Raw genomic sequence first — 15,043 nt, 5'->3', positions numbered from 1 at the left:
ATCGTGAGTCAAAGGATGGTTAGTTCTGGTTTGCCCCCTCTCAATTAGCAGAACGCTCTTGCCTGCATCAGCCAACGTCTTCGCCAAGGGGCAGCCAGCCGCTCCACCGCCCACCACGATATAGTCGTAGGACCGGCGAAGCCTATCTACGCTAACAGTGTCGGTAAAGATGGAGGCCCTCACGGCAACCCCCAAGCATAGCGTTAGACCTCTCATTAAAGGTATGCTTATTGACCAGACGGAATGATGACCTTGTGGGGTTGACTCGTGTGGCACACGTGTTACTACCGGGTCGTCCGTATTGGCCCGTATAAAAATATTGTATACGGTTTGTTGGGTTGCGAAAAATAAACAAAAGATACAAAAATAATGTGCGGTGCAGTTCAGGATGTGTCCCACCCTACACTTCGTCGGCTTGGAACACCGGCACAGGGATGAGCAGTGGGTTGCTTGCGCGAAGCCTGGGAGCAGCGATTAGTGGGCGCGGCAGCGGCATCAGTGGCACAACCACCTCCTCCTTTCGTGGGTCTTGGGGGGGGACGTCATTGGAGAATGGTTGCAGGGCATTCACTGGCCGACGACGCATAGCGAGTACGTCCTTCGTTCTGAAAGCCTTCCAGGTCATGCTCAGAAGCCTTTTGAGCGGGTCACGGCACTTGACAATGTCACGTTGACGACTGAGTTTCCCATTGAGTAGTCGTTCGAACATCGTGGCCAACGACTCCAAGCGTCGGCTATTGACAACGAGGTCGTCAAAACTTCTTAGAAATGCTGAGTCTGTATGACCGGTTCCAAATTTCCCCACAATCTGCATCGTAGAGCGCACATGCTATTAACACGCACGGAGCCAGCTCCGCCGACACCAGCTGGAGCACCTCGGTAGACAGCAGCTTGTCTGTATTGTGAACCGCAGCTTCGGAAACTTTGAATGGAATCCCAGTAAAATGCAGGAACCGCACTGTAATCCGGGCTGCCTCTGGAGAGAAGCACTTGAACAGGAAGTCTAACTCGTGCGAGACCAAAGTCGGGTTCCGCATTAGCGGATAGGTCGTTTGCAGACTGGCAATGCCATCAAAAAGGTCTGCATGGAGCCGAAATCCGTGGAGGCATGTGAGCTCCAAAGCCCCAAGAGCTAGCTGGGGTCGGTGCCGAAGACGGCAGTCCACGTCTCCAGCAAGCCGCACAATGCCAAAGTAAACATCATGAAGTGCCAGACCGGTGATATCTTCAGGCTGTCGTGTAGCGAGATCAAGGTAGAGCGCGTTCACCGTGAACCTTGAGTTGGCCTCCTCACAGAGAGATTCCATTGAGTCGAATGAGCTCAGCTTCAGCTCCACATCCTGCAGCCGAACCAACGTGTCCTTGGACCCGCTGCTACTATCCTGGAAGTCCAGACATTCATGGCTTGCCGGTAAAGCCTCAATAAACCTCTCCATCCAGTCTCGCTTTTTAAGGTGCCTGAAGATGTCCCGGTGTGTGGGTTTGAGCAGTGTTACCGACAGGGTACTGCCACCAATCCCGTTCTCCCTCTTTAGTAGCCCTTTGATGTTGTTTCGGTGGCACTGACGCTGAACATCGTCAAGTAGAGCAAGTGTTGCGCCATTGAGGTCACCATCCATTTATTCTGTTTTGTTGACCAAACACGTGCCCAATAGAATCGAAATCCATAAGTAGAGTAGTTCCGACAGGAACCCGGCATCCCACCCTCGACCCTTAGCAAGTCCCCTCAATTTGGCACATATTCGCCGCATTCAACATGATTTTGATTCGATTTGGCGGTAAGGAAGGAGGACCGCTGGCACTCTTGTCCTCCTACCTGTACACACATGCAAATTTGGCTGCTCAACGACGAAGCGCTGGAAACATCAGCAAATTTGGCCACAACCAAAAACATTCAACGGGCAGACGAATGCCTATTTCCTGGCGAGAACCGCCAACGACCAATATTGACTCGCCCAAGTTCCCCAAATTGAGGCACCAAAATCAAAAAGAAATACCCTCAACCTCAACAGCGAAAAACCCTCCATCCGGGCGGAATCCTCTAACCACATCCACTGGCCCAGCCCCTCCCAGAGACGGAAAGAGGACGCCTTCGAGAGTGCCTGTTCCCTGGCGTACCTCTACTCAGACAAAGTATCTGACGAGTATGGGGAAGGCGCCGGCAAGTTCCAAGAAGGGCACCAAAATGTCTGACTCCAGAACGCCACCTCTGAAAGATACCTCCGAAAACAAACCACCTGCTCAAAGGTCTAAGATACCCAGGAGTTCCAGCTCCAAGAAAACTGCTTCCAAAAAGACTGAAGCTGACGCCATGAAGGCCGTTGGTTCGCCGCCTAAGATTGACGTTGTGATGACTGACTTGGATACTGCCTTGATGACCGACTCAATGACACCCCCTGATAAGACTGTCCACCTGCTCATTGACGTTGTGAGGACAAGTTCGATGAAGGGCACCAAATTGTCTGACTCTAGGACGCCACTGCGGAGCGAATTGTCTGACTCCAGGATGCGGAAAGATGGGCATTCTCTGACAACATGGGAGGCCTCGCATCCGAACCCTCATGGGTTTGCACACACTCTGACATCTCGGAAATTATTCCCAAGACTCCTGACGCCTGCTGCCCCGAAGACTGCATTGAACGCTGCCCTCCAATCCAGTGTCACAGACCTCCCTCTCGAGCAGTACTGTGAAGCGGAAGCCATGGCCCTGGAAGAATTCCTGCTGTTAGAGGCACAGTGTGATTCCGAGGAGGCAGGAGAGCTGGAGCATGGCGCTCAACTCGTAGTTGAAGCTCTCCGATTGGTCCTGGTTGATGACGAGAGCTATACTGAAGGAATTCCTGCTGGTGGCAGGACATGCGCTCCGGAGTCCTCACCATTGGACGTGAGGCAAGCAGTGTGGGCTTGATTTTGCGGCCTAAATGCCTACTCGTATTGCACCTCTGAGAATACACCGACTCACCACAAGGCACGAAAGTAGAATTCAAATTCTCACATCATTCTTGGGAATACAAACGGTCAATTACAGAGCGATATCTCTGTTCGGCGGCATGCCGCCTCAGCTTAGACGTGGGGGTCAGCAGGTAGTTGTCAACAGTGAATGGCTCCTCGGTAATGTGGATCTTCCGGACACGTTCGAAACCTTTCAAGTTTGCCCGGTCGGCTTCTTCATGAAGCTCTTGCTGTACACGGGTGTTAAGTTCCTCTGAGGTGTACTTGTCACTCATGGACTTCGCGAGGACCACGACTCCCACCAAATAATCAGCCACGTGACTTCCGTACACGAATATTTGGTCAACTGAGGAAGCGTTGGCGTAGACGTTTTCGATTTTCTCGGGTGCCACGTACTCGCCTTGGGACAGCTTAAAAATCGCCTTTCGTCTGTCGATAATCTCAAGACACTCGTCGTCTTCCAGATATCCAATGTCACCAGTGTGCAGCCACCCTTCCGCATCAACAATCTCCGCTGAAGCCTGCGGATCGCTCAGGTAGCCAGCAAACACTGCCGGTCCTCTGATCTGGACTTCTCCTGCTGGTTTTGTAGGGTTGTCGGCGTGGTACTCCATCTCCTCAACGCTTTCGAGGCGACACTCGAAGCCTGGCACCACCAGGCCAACATTGCAACGCACAGCTGCTGGGTGCTGCACGAAAGCGACACCGCAGACTTCAGTCATCCCATAGCCCTGGAGCACTGGAACTCCGAAGAGACTCTTGGTCTTATACCATATCTTAGAGTCCAGCGGAGCACCTCCCACCACAATGAACTTCACGTTGCCTCCCAGAAAGTTTCGAAACTTGCGGTAGAGGAACGAATCCACTAGCGAGGGCGATGGAGAAGTCTCTTCCTGCAGCGCAGCCTCTTTTTGCCGAATCCAGCGCTGTATCAGGTATCTCACGACACCATTTCGGCTGTTGACTGCTTTGCTGACCTCATCTGAAATTTTTGACAGTACTCGAGGTACCGCCACAAAGAAGTCCGGCTGCGCCTGGGAAAGCTCCTTTAGGAGCTGGGACTTGTCACCGCTGAAGCAAGTGATTCGTCCTCCTACCAGCCACACCGCCCCCGTTATGATACGCTCAAACACGTGAGGTAAGGGGAGGTAGCTGAAGTGTGCCATGGAGGGGTCGACCTTGATGTACTCAGGAATGGACCCTAGCACGCCGAACATCGCATCCATGCAGGCGAGCATGTTCTTGTGGCTGAGTTTGACGCCTTTGGGATGACCTGTGGTGCCACTGGTGTAGCACAACGTCGAGACCGTGGATGCTGTAACCTCTGAAGGCTCCACGTCCACCGCGGCAGCCCACAAATCAGCTATGAAGTACACAGCCAGTCCACACTCTGCTGCAACTGCGAGGTCAGCCTCCGTGGCGTTCCCGATAACCACTAAGTTCTTGCACTGGGATGCCGACGTGAACTCCACAGCGCCCTGCAAGTACGTCCTGCTGACAACCAGCGTGTCGACTTGCGCCTGGTCAATTATGAAAATGGAGGCCTCTCGTCCTAGAGTGTCATACAGCGGCACGAGGGTCGCGCCGTACTTCGAGCACATCTGCTCAACGACGAACCATTCGGGACAGTTGTTGCTGTATATGCCGATGGTTGCTAGGGGTTGTGTCTCGTCAGGAAAGGATTTTCGACGCAGAAGCCCCCTACGGATCAGCTGCGATCCGAGATTCCGAGCCAGCCTGTCTGTTTCGGCGTAGGTGATCCAACGTTCTTCCCCATTCTCATAGCTACCCACGAACGGGCGATCTGGTAGGCGCTGTACAGTAGCGGTAAATGCTTCGGCAAGTGTCCTGTAAGGCGAGTTGCACGTTAGAAATCGAGAGCGCAGGGGCTCGGAATGAATGACATCATTGTCAACTGGTTTCATTCAAAAGGAAATATTACTTTAGGCTTGAAACGGTTTTTGTGAATGCGGGGTGAGTCAAGATATCATGCGAAAGACATTCAGTTAGTCACCAAAACACCTCAGGTCCCATAAATGGCAGATATTCGCATCTAACATGGTTGTTATCCGTGTGACCGAATCTAATGAATCCCTGATAGGTACGCTGGCTCTGATATCGAGCTCGCTGCCGGCCGCTTCCTCTCAGCAGACCAGATCCCCGAGGAAGGCGCCTGGCACTGGCGCGAAACCTAGTGAAAACCCTCCCAGAGAAGGAAAGAGGACGCCTTCGAGAGTGCCTGTTTCCTGGCGTACCTCTACTCAGACAAAGGATCTGACGAGCGCGGCGACGTCGACGCCCGCCCCCCGAACGTCGTGTAAAGATCTGACATCGAAGGAAGAGAAGCCGACGTCCGCCACTCGACCATCGCATACACAGGCTGCCGGCACGCGCCAATCGGCCATCCCAAGATGGGCACCAGCAAGTTCCAAGAAGGGCACCAAATTGTCTGACTCCAGAACACCTGCTCAAAGGAAAACTAAGATACCCAAGAGTTCCACCAAGAAAACTGCTTCCGAAAAGACTGAAGTTGACACCATGAAGGCCGTTGGTTCGCCGCCTAAGATTGACGTCGTAACGACTGAGTTGGATACTGCCTTGATGACCGACTCGATGACGCCCCCTGGTAAGACTGACTGCGTGAATGCTCCCCTTGTGACCGACTTGATGACCTTTCCCTCGTGTGGGACTGACATTGCGAACACTGAATTGGAGACCTCTCCTGTTCTCGCGATGGACACCCCAGTGGCTACACGATTCAGTTTCGAAAGCCCTGGGAATTCGGCGACCTCCGGTACGGATTCTCTGGTCGAATTCCAACGACTGGAGGCGGAGATTACTGCAGAGGACGGCAATCAGTTGCGCCCAGGCAGTCAACAAGAATTCCAACAACGGGACCAGGAGATGAATGCAGAGGATGTCAATCAGTTGCGCCTCGGCAGCGAACAGGTCGTTGGAGCTCTCAAGTCCAGCATTGAGATTGCCCCCCAATGCCACCAATTCGCGATCGACCAGCAAGCCGCAGAACAGCATTGCGAGCTGCATTACGTTGCGACGCAGCAGCTTGGACACGTTGGAGGACTCCACGACATCACTGAGTCCTCGTGGGAATCTGAATCACCTCAGCTGCAAGCAACGCGCATATCTGTACCTCGAGTATCCGAGGTGGAAGTCATTCGACAGATCCCCATCACGAGCGACGAACAGTGGATGTACCTTCCTGGAGCGGACAATGGCGAGCACGTGGATAGGTTGGATAGGATGGCTACCACGATGGAGAGCGCCGATATCCCGACCCACCAAGAAATCCATCTGACGCAATCTGACTGCACCAGCGCGGAGCCCTCAATATATGACTGCAATCGTTCCAGTTCCAGTTCCGACGTCTCTCATGGCCAGATCCGCCTACCATTGGACTCCCCATCCGGCTCATCACCTTCCCAACACGGGTCCCCTCTCTCCGAGTCGGAGCTCTGGCGAAAAATTGACGACGCTACTGTGACGCTGTCAGTTGGCGCAGACCGGCCTGATGTCTCCAGCGTGGAAGTGCCTCCTGTCCGCGGCCTCACGATCGACGAGGATGTAGACGTAAGATTTTTTATGCACCCCTCATTCAGTTTTACGACGCGTACAGAGGGCCGTCACCAACCGATATGGGAAGTCAGCAGGAGGAGATAGACTTTGACAACCAATGGACCCACTCCGAAGAACAGCGTCTCGACCATTGCTCCCCCGCGACCTCTCCCTTGGCATCCAGAATGGGGCTTGACTTGACGCAACCCAGATGCGCAGAGACTGAACCACTAGACTACGTGGACAAATCATGCCCCCCAGCGATCTCTCCCTTGGCGTCCAGAACGGGGCTTGACTTGACGCTGCTCAGCGGCGCAGAGACTGAACCGCTAGACTACGTCGACAAGTCGGAAAAGCACATGGAGGTAATCCGAGAGTCGTTCGTCGCGCATCAGCAATCTCTAACGAATCCGGATTCCTTGACCTCGGCAATCGCTGGCACAATCTCGCATGACGACTTTTTCGGAGACGGCAGTCTAGGGCGTCCTATGGCGTCTACAGGGGCCTTCGGCTCCTTCGAAGACGACAGTCTAGGGCGTCCTATGACGTCTACAGGGGCCTTCGGCTCCTTCGAAGACGACAGTCAAGGGCGTCCTATGACGCCTACAGGGGCCTTCGGCTCCTTCGAAGACGACAGTCTAGGGCGTCCTATGAGGGGAGACAACGGTCTAGGGCGTCCTATGACGCCTACAGAGTCTTTCGGCTCGATGTCCTTCGGAGACAACGGTTTAGGGCGGCGTATGACGCCGACAGAGTCTTTCGGCGCGATAGTGGAGCCTGCGCCGGAAGCAAGCGCAAGAGATGTTTCACGACTTGAGCTGAAGGCGCAAGACGAGGAGCTGGCCCGACTAGATCGGCAAGCCGGCGTGGAGCCTAGCGACTTCGCTGATGAAATGGGTGTTGGCCTTACGCAAGCTCCTATGCATCATTTGACCCCTGCAGTTCATGTTGCTTCCAGCCCGTCCACCGATGATCACAGAAAACCTTCACTGGCTCGTTCGATTTCTCGTCTCAGCTGTTCCAGTTTCGAGTCGATCATGAGCGAGGAAAGCGGAAGAAGTGCTTCACGACTTGAGATGAAGGCGCAAGACGAGGGGGCTGGACGAAATCGGCAAGACGACACACAAAACCTTCGAAAGCGCACCGGAAGCACTCGAGGTATCCGCAGACAGTACAGCCGTCTTCCGTTGACCACCGCCACTGACTGCGCCGCAGAGAGCTTTGAAAGCTTTCAGGAGTGTCAGGACCATATTACCGCAGCTCGAACGGATGCTACAATGAACGCGGTACTTGATGCACACAATCTGGAGTGGGTCCCAACCCCTAATGGCCTGGTCACTATGCCAAAAGGCTGTCTGGAGACCGAAGAGCGCCTGAGGCGAACTCGGCAACATTTCATCAATCCCGTCCCGAAACCGCAGACGGCTGGTGTTTCATTTACGTCAGTAGATTCGTGGTTCGGTTCGAAGATGAACAACAAGCGCGGCAAGGGGTCTCGTGTGAAGGCGCCACGTACGACACGCACTCTTGGGCTAACGTGGGAAGAGATTCGCGGCCCCGACGGAAAATGTGTTGGCTGGAAACAACCTACGACCTTCGCTTGCCGGGTGCCTCAACACAGGGACTACCTCAACGATCTCGACTCCAACCTGACTAGCCGATGCTTTGCAGATAAGCTTCCGGCTCCAAGAGAGTACAATGATACGCCATTCGCTGATCTCTCCCGGGAGGTGCTGCGCACTATGGCAAGCAACTTGCTGGTTAGCCAACTGAGGCTTTGTCCTGGTGCAGCCATCCTGCGAATGCCTCCTACGCCGTCATTCAAGGAGATACGCAAACCATGGATGAACACCCTGAAGGAAATCGTTTCCAAGCACATGAACTCTTCTGAAAAGCCAGTGGCCCGTCTAATCCTTAATGCCTATAGGCACCAAGACCACGACGGCAACTCCGACCATGAAGAGTTCAGGGGATTCCTTGTACTGCTGACTGTCTTGGACCGCCTAGTAATGCGTCCAGATATATTTGAACACGTAACCGCGGCTGTTTTCCGTGCCAACGAGCTCAACCTCCTGAAGGGGAGCAGCAACATCACCATGATGATCACTGTGCATGACCCTTGTAGGGCTACTCTGAGCAACTGCGTCTTCGCTCCGCCCGACGAGAAGGACGCCTATCTTCAAGGCGTATTGGAATCCGATCCCGAGATCATCAATTACTACATGGCCCCTTCTCTTGACCGTGTTCTGACCGCCAACGAACATCGGGCATTGGTGACTCTGATGGCTTACACTAGCGCCTTTTCGAAGGCCGCTCCGGAGATAGCGGTTCTGAACGGCCTCGAGGCGTGGGCCGACGTCATCAAAAACTTCTCTACTAATAGACTGGCAGCCGTAGGACGGAACACCTCGGAGCCAGGCATCCCCTTCCTAGACATGGGTTTTCGAGGACCTTTGGCAGCCTCCTTGGAGCACCTGCAAGATGGCTTAGCGTTCAGCGTGATGGCCATGACCAAGAACGTAAAGAACCCGGGACGACTGATAGAGAACACGCTCTGCGCGCTGCCTATGATGGACCACATTATCCACTACCTGCAGATGGTCGGCGTCTTCGACAACCGTCATTCATCGAGTCTCCGGCGTCCTCTGGTCGACCTCGTGGACAGCGTGGATGTCATCGCTACAAAGTCGCACAACATGCTCTGTGGGTTGAAATCGCGCCCATGGATGACTAAGGAGGACGTAGCCTACACGCTTACAAGCCTTGACTGCATATGCCAGGGCCTGCATCACAACCTCGTACAGAAACACAGCGAGCTGACCTCCAAGTTCCGGTCCGTATCCAAGCAACGAGTCAACCACAAACAGCAGGAGAAGCTCGTACGTCTACAGGCGCAACTGGAGGCGCTAGCGATATCTGAAACCCGTTTGGTTGAGATCCACAACCATCTATCCGCTCTCCGCGACATTAAAGGTGTTCAGGAGTATCTCCGGATGTTTGGCACCAGCGTCCACAACACTGATCTTCGGTACATGACAGCTCCTAGCCAGTGTCAGACTCTGCAGGATCAATATATGGACAGGATGGAGTCTAGGATGACCGTTTCCGCTCACCCTGCTGCCGCGCCAGGACGTGGTCGTCTCTCTGTCCGCTACGCTGCCAGGGATGACCCACGAGTGGGTCAGGCAAGAAACGCAGGAAGGACTGCAGTCGGCACTTCGGTGTTGACGCTCAGAGTCTAATGCGACTCTTCATGCATGCAATATAAATTGATCTCCAACATTAAATGAAATTGCTCAAGCCTGTCACTCATCTACTGCATGGATCCGCACCACCTGAGACGCGAACACTGACGGAAATGTGGGTGAGGACCTCCTCACACCTCCCTTCATGGGCTTGACTAAGCGAGACAGGAAGCTTTTGCGGATGGTTGGCTGGGCTCCAGTTTGTTGGATTTTCAGCTCGAGATTCTCACGCAGAGTTTCTTGAAACCTTTTGTGAAGCGTGTGCAGTGAAGTCTCCAAACATCGTATCCGAGTGTCCTTCTGAATCAGTAGCGTCTGCGGCATCTCTGGAGCAGGGCGGTTATATTCACGAGGCGTCTGGAACATCACCATTTCGATGTTGTCAGTGGCTGGGCTCTCGACATCGGACGAAAACTTCAACGAGCTGATGCTGGCACTGGCTGCTTCCTGATCGTCCGCTACGGGAGAGGCGGTGCTCATGGGCTCCAATATCACTGGTGGCGTTCGTAACGCCTCAATCTCCAATTGTAAGCTCGCGATTACTGCGTCCTTCTCTTTGACTCCTTCCGCCTGCAGTTCTAGTTGTTGGGCGTAGCCCTCGGAGCTGACGACGAGCCTAGCCTTCTCAACTGATAGCTCCCGTTCTTTTTCCAAAAGCTCCTGCGATAGCCGCTCTACAGTCCACTCCAGCTGCTTGTCTGGTCCGCTCGCCACTCACCTTGTTGATTACGAGCTCGGCGTCTTCTAACGGGGACCTCAGACAACCCGGGCTTGACGGTTCAGATTTCAAACTCAAGGCTTCTGCAAGCTGCGCTATCTGCACGGTTTTACGTGCCAGAACCGCCTCCAGATCGTCTATCCGAGTCAGTAGCTCAGCCCGAGTGACCTCTACGTTGGCCACTGGCTGTGTGCGAATCCGCTTGGCGCGCATGCCAAAACGGAGAGTGCCGAGGGACTCCGAAGTGTCCTCAGCAGCTGGAGAAATCTGTGGTCGAACAGGTAGCCGCTCACAGTACAGAATAGCCACATCTTAGACTTGCCGTTCAAGGAGTTCTGCAGGATGCGAGTAAGCTTAGAGTCCCTGTAGGGTACGTGACCATGCTTGTCGCTTGCCAGCACGTTTATTACGTTGCCCAGGGCTGATAAGGAGGTGTTGATGTGCTTGCTCTCAGTGACCTGGTCAGCTGAGTGCAGGTCAGACCTCTTCAGATTCTCGGATCCCGCCAGGTCAACGATATGGAGTACACCGTGGCTCAGGGTCTCTTCGTCGCGGACGGTACAGCAAATTGAAAAGATAGCGTGCGACCTCGATGATCGAAGATTCATAGCGGTCTCGCCTGTCTGCTGCTGTCAATCCCCAACACCTACCTTCCGATTGCGGTTGCCTTTCACGCAAAGACGGATGGCATCGCGACGGGAAGCGATGTAGTGGTGGCTTAGGCCCTCAGCGACGACTCGGCCGGATTTCTCACGCAGCTTTAGATCTTTCTTTGAGACGTCAAGGAGGTCGTTGACTCTCTCGCAGAATACCTCGCACATGGCAACCTTGATCTCGAATTCCAGATGTTCCTCTGCTTCCTCGATCTGGGAGAATATCCACTCGAGAGACCGAGGAAGGATTCCCAAATCTCCGCTATTCTCCGTATCCAAAGCTGGGCCTAGTAAACTGTGCGTCTTGCCTGACCCCGTTTGACCATATGCGAAGACCGTCAGTGCATATCCCTGAAGCACCGCGGAGATGTCCCTTTCAATTGTGGCCGAAAACACGGCTTGCTGACTAGTCTGCGGACCCAACACAACGTCGAAAGCAAACGCCTTCCCGTTGATGCGAACTCTACTGATTACCCCTCTTGACTCTCACTCGCGGTCGACTAACTCCGTCACCTGGCTTTCTGCGGGGCGCACACGAAGAGCTACTCTGACAGTATCGACCATGCAATAGTTCAGTCACACACTTTTAAGGGACGTAGCTTAAAGATACTCGTTTACTTATTGGTGTATTATTCTGGGTCTTCGGAGGAGGGGTGTTAGGTCTTGGGGCTTCGGGAAGCATCAAAGATTGCAGCTTGCGCACTCGATCGTTGCTCATTAGTAATACTATTTGATTTACATCGATTTAAGTCGCGGTGGGGCGAGAGAACATGAACGTAAAATACCCTTTGACACGCTTGGGCCGCCTTTCGTCATTACGAAATCGTATCAATAAGTTCGTATCATAAGGCTAGCAACATCCCTTACGGTACTTTCGAGTGTCGTAGTTCACGCAGGGCTCCATGGTAGGCCTATCACAGCAACCGTCACAATTGAAACAGCCACCACAGGCGAGTCGGTCGAAGGCTCCACAGCAGCACGAGTTGACCTTGTGGCAGCAGCCAGCCTTTCGCTGATGTAGCCTCTTCTCCACAGGTCTCTCTCGGTGCTGCTTCTTCTGGATGTAAGATTTGTACTGGGCCGCTTCCACCTGATTCTCCGTGTACTTGGGGTACGTGACGGTCGTGAATGACAGGGGAGACTTCTGGGGATTAAAAACTCCTTGACCCGTGGAGTGGACCTTGCTGGTGGTGGGCACGTGCACCTGCGGTGCTGGGGGGACGGCAGCGCCTTGGTAGGTGGTGGTCGCCGGGGCAAAGGCCTGATACGAGTGGAGAGGCGGGTTGTTAACAGTAGAATGAGCCACAGAGCTGACTGGCATCATTCCAGAAATGGGCTGACTTCCGTAGCCGTAGAGGGGGGAGGTTGCGGTTCCAGGCTGTTGGTGCATCATTGGTGGAAATGTGAGGTTTTCTTCAGACTGACAAAGCGAACTGTGGGGCCCACTGCAATCCCGCTGACATTTTACCTCCGTAATGGTGAGCGTTCTGGAAGCTCTGAACTCTATTGTGCGTTGGTGAGGTGTTTGAACAGTGCACACCAGTCACAAGGCCTTCCGGGTCATCGCTGTGTGTGACTGGGAAGGCTGCGAGATCCTACGCGTGTCGAATCCTGACAGTGAAGTAGACTCAGAGGAAGCTTACCAGGCCCTTTCACGGGCTTTCTTGGGGAGTCTATTCCTAGCGGAGAAGATGCCCCATCTCGGTCCTCAAGAGTACATTCTGGTGGGAGCCGACGACCCCCACAACCAGACAGACTATGATGCCGGACGAGTAGCTCAAGCGGCGACACCACAAGTCGTGATCAACCTGCACTGCTCCCTTGAATGTCCGGCAAGTATGTTATAAAGACATCAAAACACAGCCCTTGCCATCGGACTCATCGCATCTCTCAAACTTCTTCTGCAAGCAGCTGAAAAGGAGTCAGAAGAACCCGCAAGTAATAAATGTGCAGAGCTTCTCATACATCGAGAAGCCACCGCTACAAGTCTGGATAGTCTCTACTAACCTCATTCGATGCGTACTATCTGTTCAGCATTCGTCATGACCAGGCGTCCCTCATCGTCAACTGTGGGAAATCGCCCTATCTTTTGTAGTCGTTTGAGCATGTTCTCCGGACTCCGAGTGCTCTTAGTGCTGGCAAAAGAGAGGGAGGGCTCCGGGACTGAGGGTGCGCTTTCCATGGGCTTTCTGCCAGACTCCAGCAGACACCGGTAGGAATATCCTCCGCCTCGTCGTACCAGAAATCGGTTCTCGAACGACTTGGTACTTAGGTCCTTCTCAATGCCGGTCAATGTCGAGGCTATTTGCGAGATACTTGAGTGGTGGACAGACTGCAAGTGGCCCATCTTGGACTCCAGAACGTCTGACCTAGTCTGCATGCCGCCAACCTTCTTGTGCAGCCGCTTCTCCGACTCCGTCAACAGTTGGAGCTGTTTACCAACTCGCACGTCTGCCTGTGCCAGCCGCCTTTCAAGGTGCTCATGGGTATCTACGACTTGAGTCACGGCAGCCCTCTGAGCCGCTAGGACCCTTGATTGGTCGTCTACCCTGGAGAGCACCTCAGCACGCCAGTCATTAAGGCGATGTGCATCTTCCATTCGCAGCTCCTGCATCCTCTCTACGTCCTGATGAAGCTTATGCACGGCTTGGCGGATCCCATCGTCTCGCGTCTCAAGATTCTCTTGCATCTCCAACAAAGCTTCCTCGAGCTGCTTCTGCTGTTCAGCAGCGAACTGCATCTGGCACCTTTCCAACTTGTCGCACGCGTCCTCATTACGGCGGGACACCTCGGCAGTCACGCGTTTGACATCCCCTCGAAGTGTGCCTGACAACGCCGATAGCCGCTCATTTACTGAAGTCTGAACGCCTTGAGTGGCCTCGGTCACCATTACCACGCAGTCCTTCTTGTTTTCGTCGAAACCCGCTGAGACTGCGCTGTTCAGGTCACAGACTAGGCCCCTAAGGTCGTCATGAGCACTCTCCAGCTGGTGGACTTTGTGCTCACTTTCGATTTCACGGAGAACTGGATTATGTGGTTCCTGGCAACACACCTCGAATCTTCTGTTCTTCAGCCAAATTGGCAGTCACCGCCACTATACGCCGTTGAATGCGGTCTTGTTTGGATCTAAGACTCTCCTGCAAGTTGTGTAATCGGTCTATGACCGAATCTATGTTCGGAAAACTGGAAAAGGATGCGATTCTAGGCCATAACCAGGGAAGTGCCAGCCATCTCAAGTAGAGTTGCTGCCAGGAACGTCATGTCACTGACCTTTCTGATTCAAGCATCGATAACATCGAGCCTTGAACCGCCGATTATGCCGGCAGGGCGCGTTCACTTTCCACGGAAACTGCAAGCTTTATGGAAAACTGCGCGACACCTGAGACATGAACAACAGCATTGGGAGTTCTTCCTCTTTGGTTCATGCGACGGTAACACGCCGACCAGACTCACTTGCGGCAGGCCAAAATTTCAGCGGAACGACAACGTTCACTTAGGAGGAGATAGGTTGCTGAATATTAACACGAAAACAAGTGTAGTGCGAATTGTAGCTGCGTCCCTTAACCGTTAATACTCGCGCGCCCTTGATACGTGGCATATCCTATGCAAGCCTCTCCTTCTCTTCGTCCTATTCTCAACCGCAAGTGAGGCGGCTGCGAGGCCCAAACGCAGATACAGCCTTCCCTCGCGTCTCATTCTCAGCGGAAAGCCGTTCCGCCGCCTTGATGCCCCCGCGCGGACTCGTCTGGATGAGATGGTCAACAGTTTCGAGGCTTGGTGGTACTTCCTCGAACCCATTGACGTTCTGTGTGACTGTGTGGTTAAACGGTCGCAAATGCCAAGAGTCGCTGGATGCTGCTCCCCCGTAGACGATGACCTTCCCCCGCCCGCCCTAAGGAGGA

At 53.7% G+C, this 15,043-nt stretch overlaps 7 protein-coding genes across 14 annotated transcripts; 2 read left to right on the top strand and 5 right to left on the bottom strand.

The window, feature by feature from the left end:
* Nucleotides 1-400: 400 nt before the first annotated feature.
* KVP17_000887 (uncharacterized protein) lies at nucleotides 401-1,619 on the bottom strand (the record flags this gene model as incomplete). Of its 3 annotated transcripts, XM_068515764.1 has the most annotated exons (2): nucleotides 401-777; nucleotides 806-1,619. In XM_068515764.1, 2 exons carry the CDS (start codon nucleotides 1,617-1,619, stop codon nucleotides 401-403), a joined length of 1,191 nt encoding a protein of 396 aa, XP_068373237.1. The 3 variants fall into 3 exon arrangements, with proteins under 3 accessions (XP_068373237.1, XP_068373238.1, XP_068373236.1); XM_068515765.1 differs by lacking the exon at nucleotides 806-1,619 and having other exon boundaries at nucleotides 401-709; XM_068515763.1 differs by having other exon boundaries at nucleotides 753-1,619.
* A 527-nt stretch (nucleotides 1,620-2,146) lies between these two features.
* KVP17_000893 (uncharacterized protein) lies at nucleotides 2,147-2,908 on the top strand (the record flags this gene model as incomplete). Of its 2 annotated transcripts, none has more annotated exons than XM_068515775.1 (1): nucleotides 2,147-2,908. In XM_068515775.1, one exon carries the CDS (start codon nucleotides 2,147-2,149, stop codon nucleotides 2,906-2,908), a length of 762 nt encoding a protein of 253 aa, XP_068373248.1. The 2 variants fall into 2 exon arrangements, with proteins under 2 accessions (XP_068373248.1, XP_068373249.1); XM_068515776.1 differs by having other exon boundaries at nucleotides 2,186-2,908.
* Nucleotides 2,909-2,996: 88 nt separating this feature from the next.
* Nucleotides 2,997-4,877, bottom strand: KVP17_000891 (uncharacterized protein; the record flags this gene model as incomplete). The annotated part of the gene is made up of 1 exon (XM_068515773.1): nucleotides 2,997-4,877. The coding sequence occupies one exon, from the start codon at nucleotides 4,875-4,877 to the stop codon at nucleotides 2,997-2,999; it is 1,881 nt and encodes a 626-aa protein (XP_068373246.1).
* A 133-nt stretch (nucleotides 4,878-5,010) lies between these two features.
* On the top strand, nucleotides 5,011-9,767 carry KVP17_000892 (uncharacterized protein; the record flags this gene model as incomplete). The annotated part of the gene is made up of 2 exons (XM_068515774.1): nucleotides 5,011-6,540; nucleotides 6,570-9,767. The coding sequence occupies 2 exons, from the start codon at nucleotides 5,011-5,013 to the stop codon at nucleotides 9,765-9,767; spliced, it is 4,728 nt and encodes a 1,575-aa protein (XP_068373247.1).
* Nucleotides 9,768-9,830: 63 nt separating this feature from the next.
* KVP17_000888 (uncharacterized protein) lies at nucleotides 9,831-11,705 on the bottom strand (the record flags this gene model as incomplete). 3 transcript variants are annotated; one of them, XM_068515766.1, is made up of 5 exons in its annotated part: nucleotides 9,831-10,460; nucleotides 10,489-10,755; nucleotides 10,782-11,111; nucleotides 11,139-11,604; nucleotides 11,632-11,705. In XM_068515766.1, 5 exons carry the CDS (start codon nucleotides 11,703-11,705, stop codon nucleotides 9,831-9,833), a joined length of 1,767 nt encoding a protein of 588 aa, XP_068373239.1. The 3 variants fall into 3 exon arrangements, with proteins under 3 accessions (XP_068373239.1, XP_068373241.1, XP_068373240.1); XM_068515768.1 differs by lacking the exons at nucleotides 10,782-11,111; nucleotides 11,139-11,604; nucleotides 11,632-11,705 and having other exon boundaries at nucleotides 10,489-10,701; XM_068515767.1 differs by lacking the exons at nucleotides 9,831-10,460; nucleotides 10,489-10,755; nucleotides 10,782-11,111; nucleotides 11,632-11,705 and having other exon boundaries at nucleotides 11,121-11,309.
* Nucleotides 11,706-11,991: 286 nt separating this feature from the next.
* KVP17_000889 (uncharacterized protein) lies at nucleotides 11,992-12,534 on the bottom strand (the record flags this gene model as incomplete). Of its 2 annotated transcripts, none has more annotated exons than XM_068515769.1 (1): nucleotides 11,992-12,534. In XM_068515769.1, the coding sequence occupies one exon, from the start codon at nucleotides 12,532-12,534 to the stop codon at nucleotides 11,992-11,994; it is 543 nt and encodes a 180-aa protein (XP_068373242.1). The 2 variants fall into 2 exon arrangements, with proteins under 2 accessions (XP_068373242.1, XP_068373243.1); XM_068515770.1 differs by having other exon boundaries at nucleotides 11,992-12,465.
* Nucleotides 12,535-13,149: 615 nt separating this feature from the next.
* KVP17_000890 (uncharacterized protein) lies at nucleotides 13,150-14,310 on the bottom strand (the record flags this gene model as incomplete). Of its 2 annotated transcripts, XM_068515772.1 has the most annotated exons (2): nucleotides 13,150-14,165; nucleotides 14,194-14,310. In XM_068515772.1, coding segments are annotated over 2 exons (1,133 nt in total), but the record flags the coding sequence as incomplete, so codon positions are not given. The 2 variants fall into 2 exon arrangements, with proteins under 2 accessions (XP_068373245.1, XP_068373244.1); XM_068515771.1 differs by lacking the exon at nucleotides 14,194-14,310 and having other exon boundaries at nucleotides 13,150-14,031.
* Between the last annotated feature and the right edge of the window lie 733 nt (nucleotides 14,311-15,043).

Source organism: the organism of the source record quoted next (genome assembly GCF_019968985.1).
Source record: "MAG: Porospora cf. gigantea B chromosome Unknown PgB_NODE_556_length_15043_cov_113.431, whole genome shotgun sequence".
Lineage (NCBI taxonomy): Eukaryota > Apicomplexa > Conoidasida > Eugregarinorida > Porosporidae > Porospora > Porospora cf. gigantea B.
Note: the sequence above shows the minus strand (reverse complement) of the source record. Positions and strands in the feature narration are given on the sequence as shown.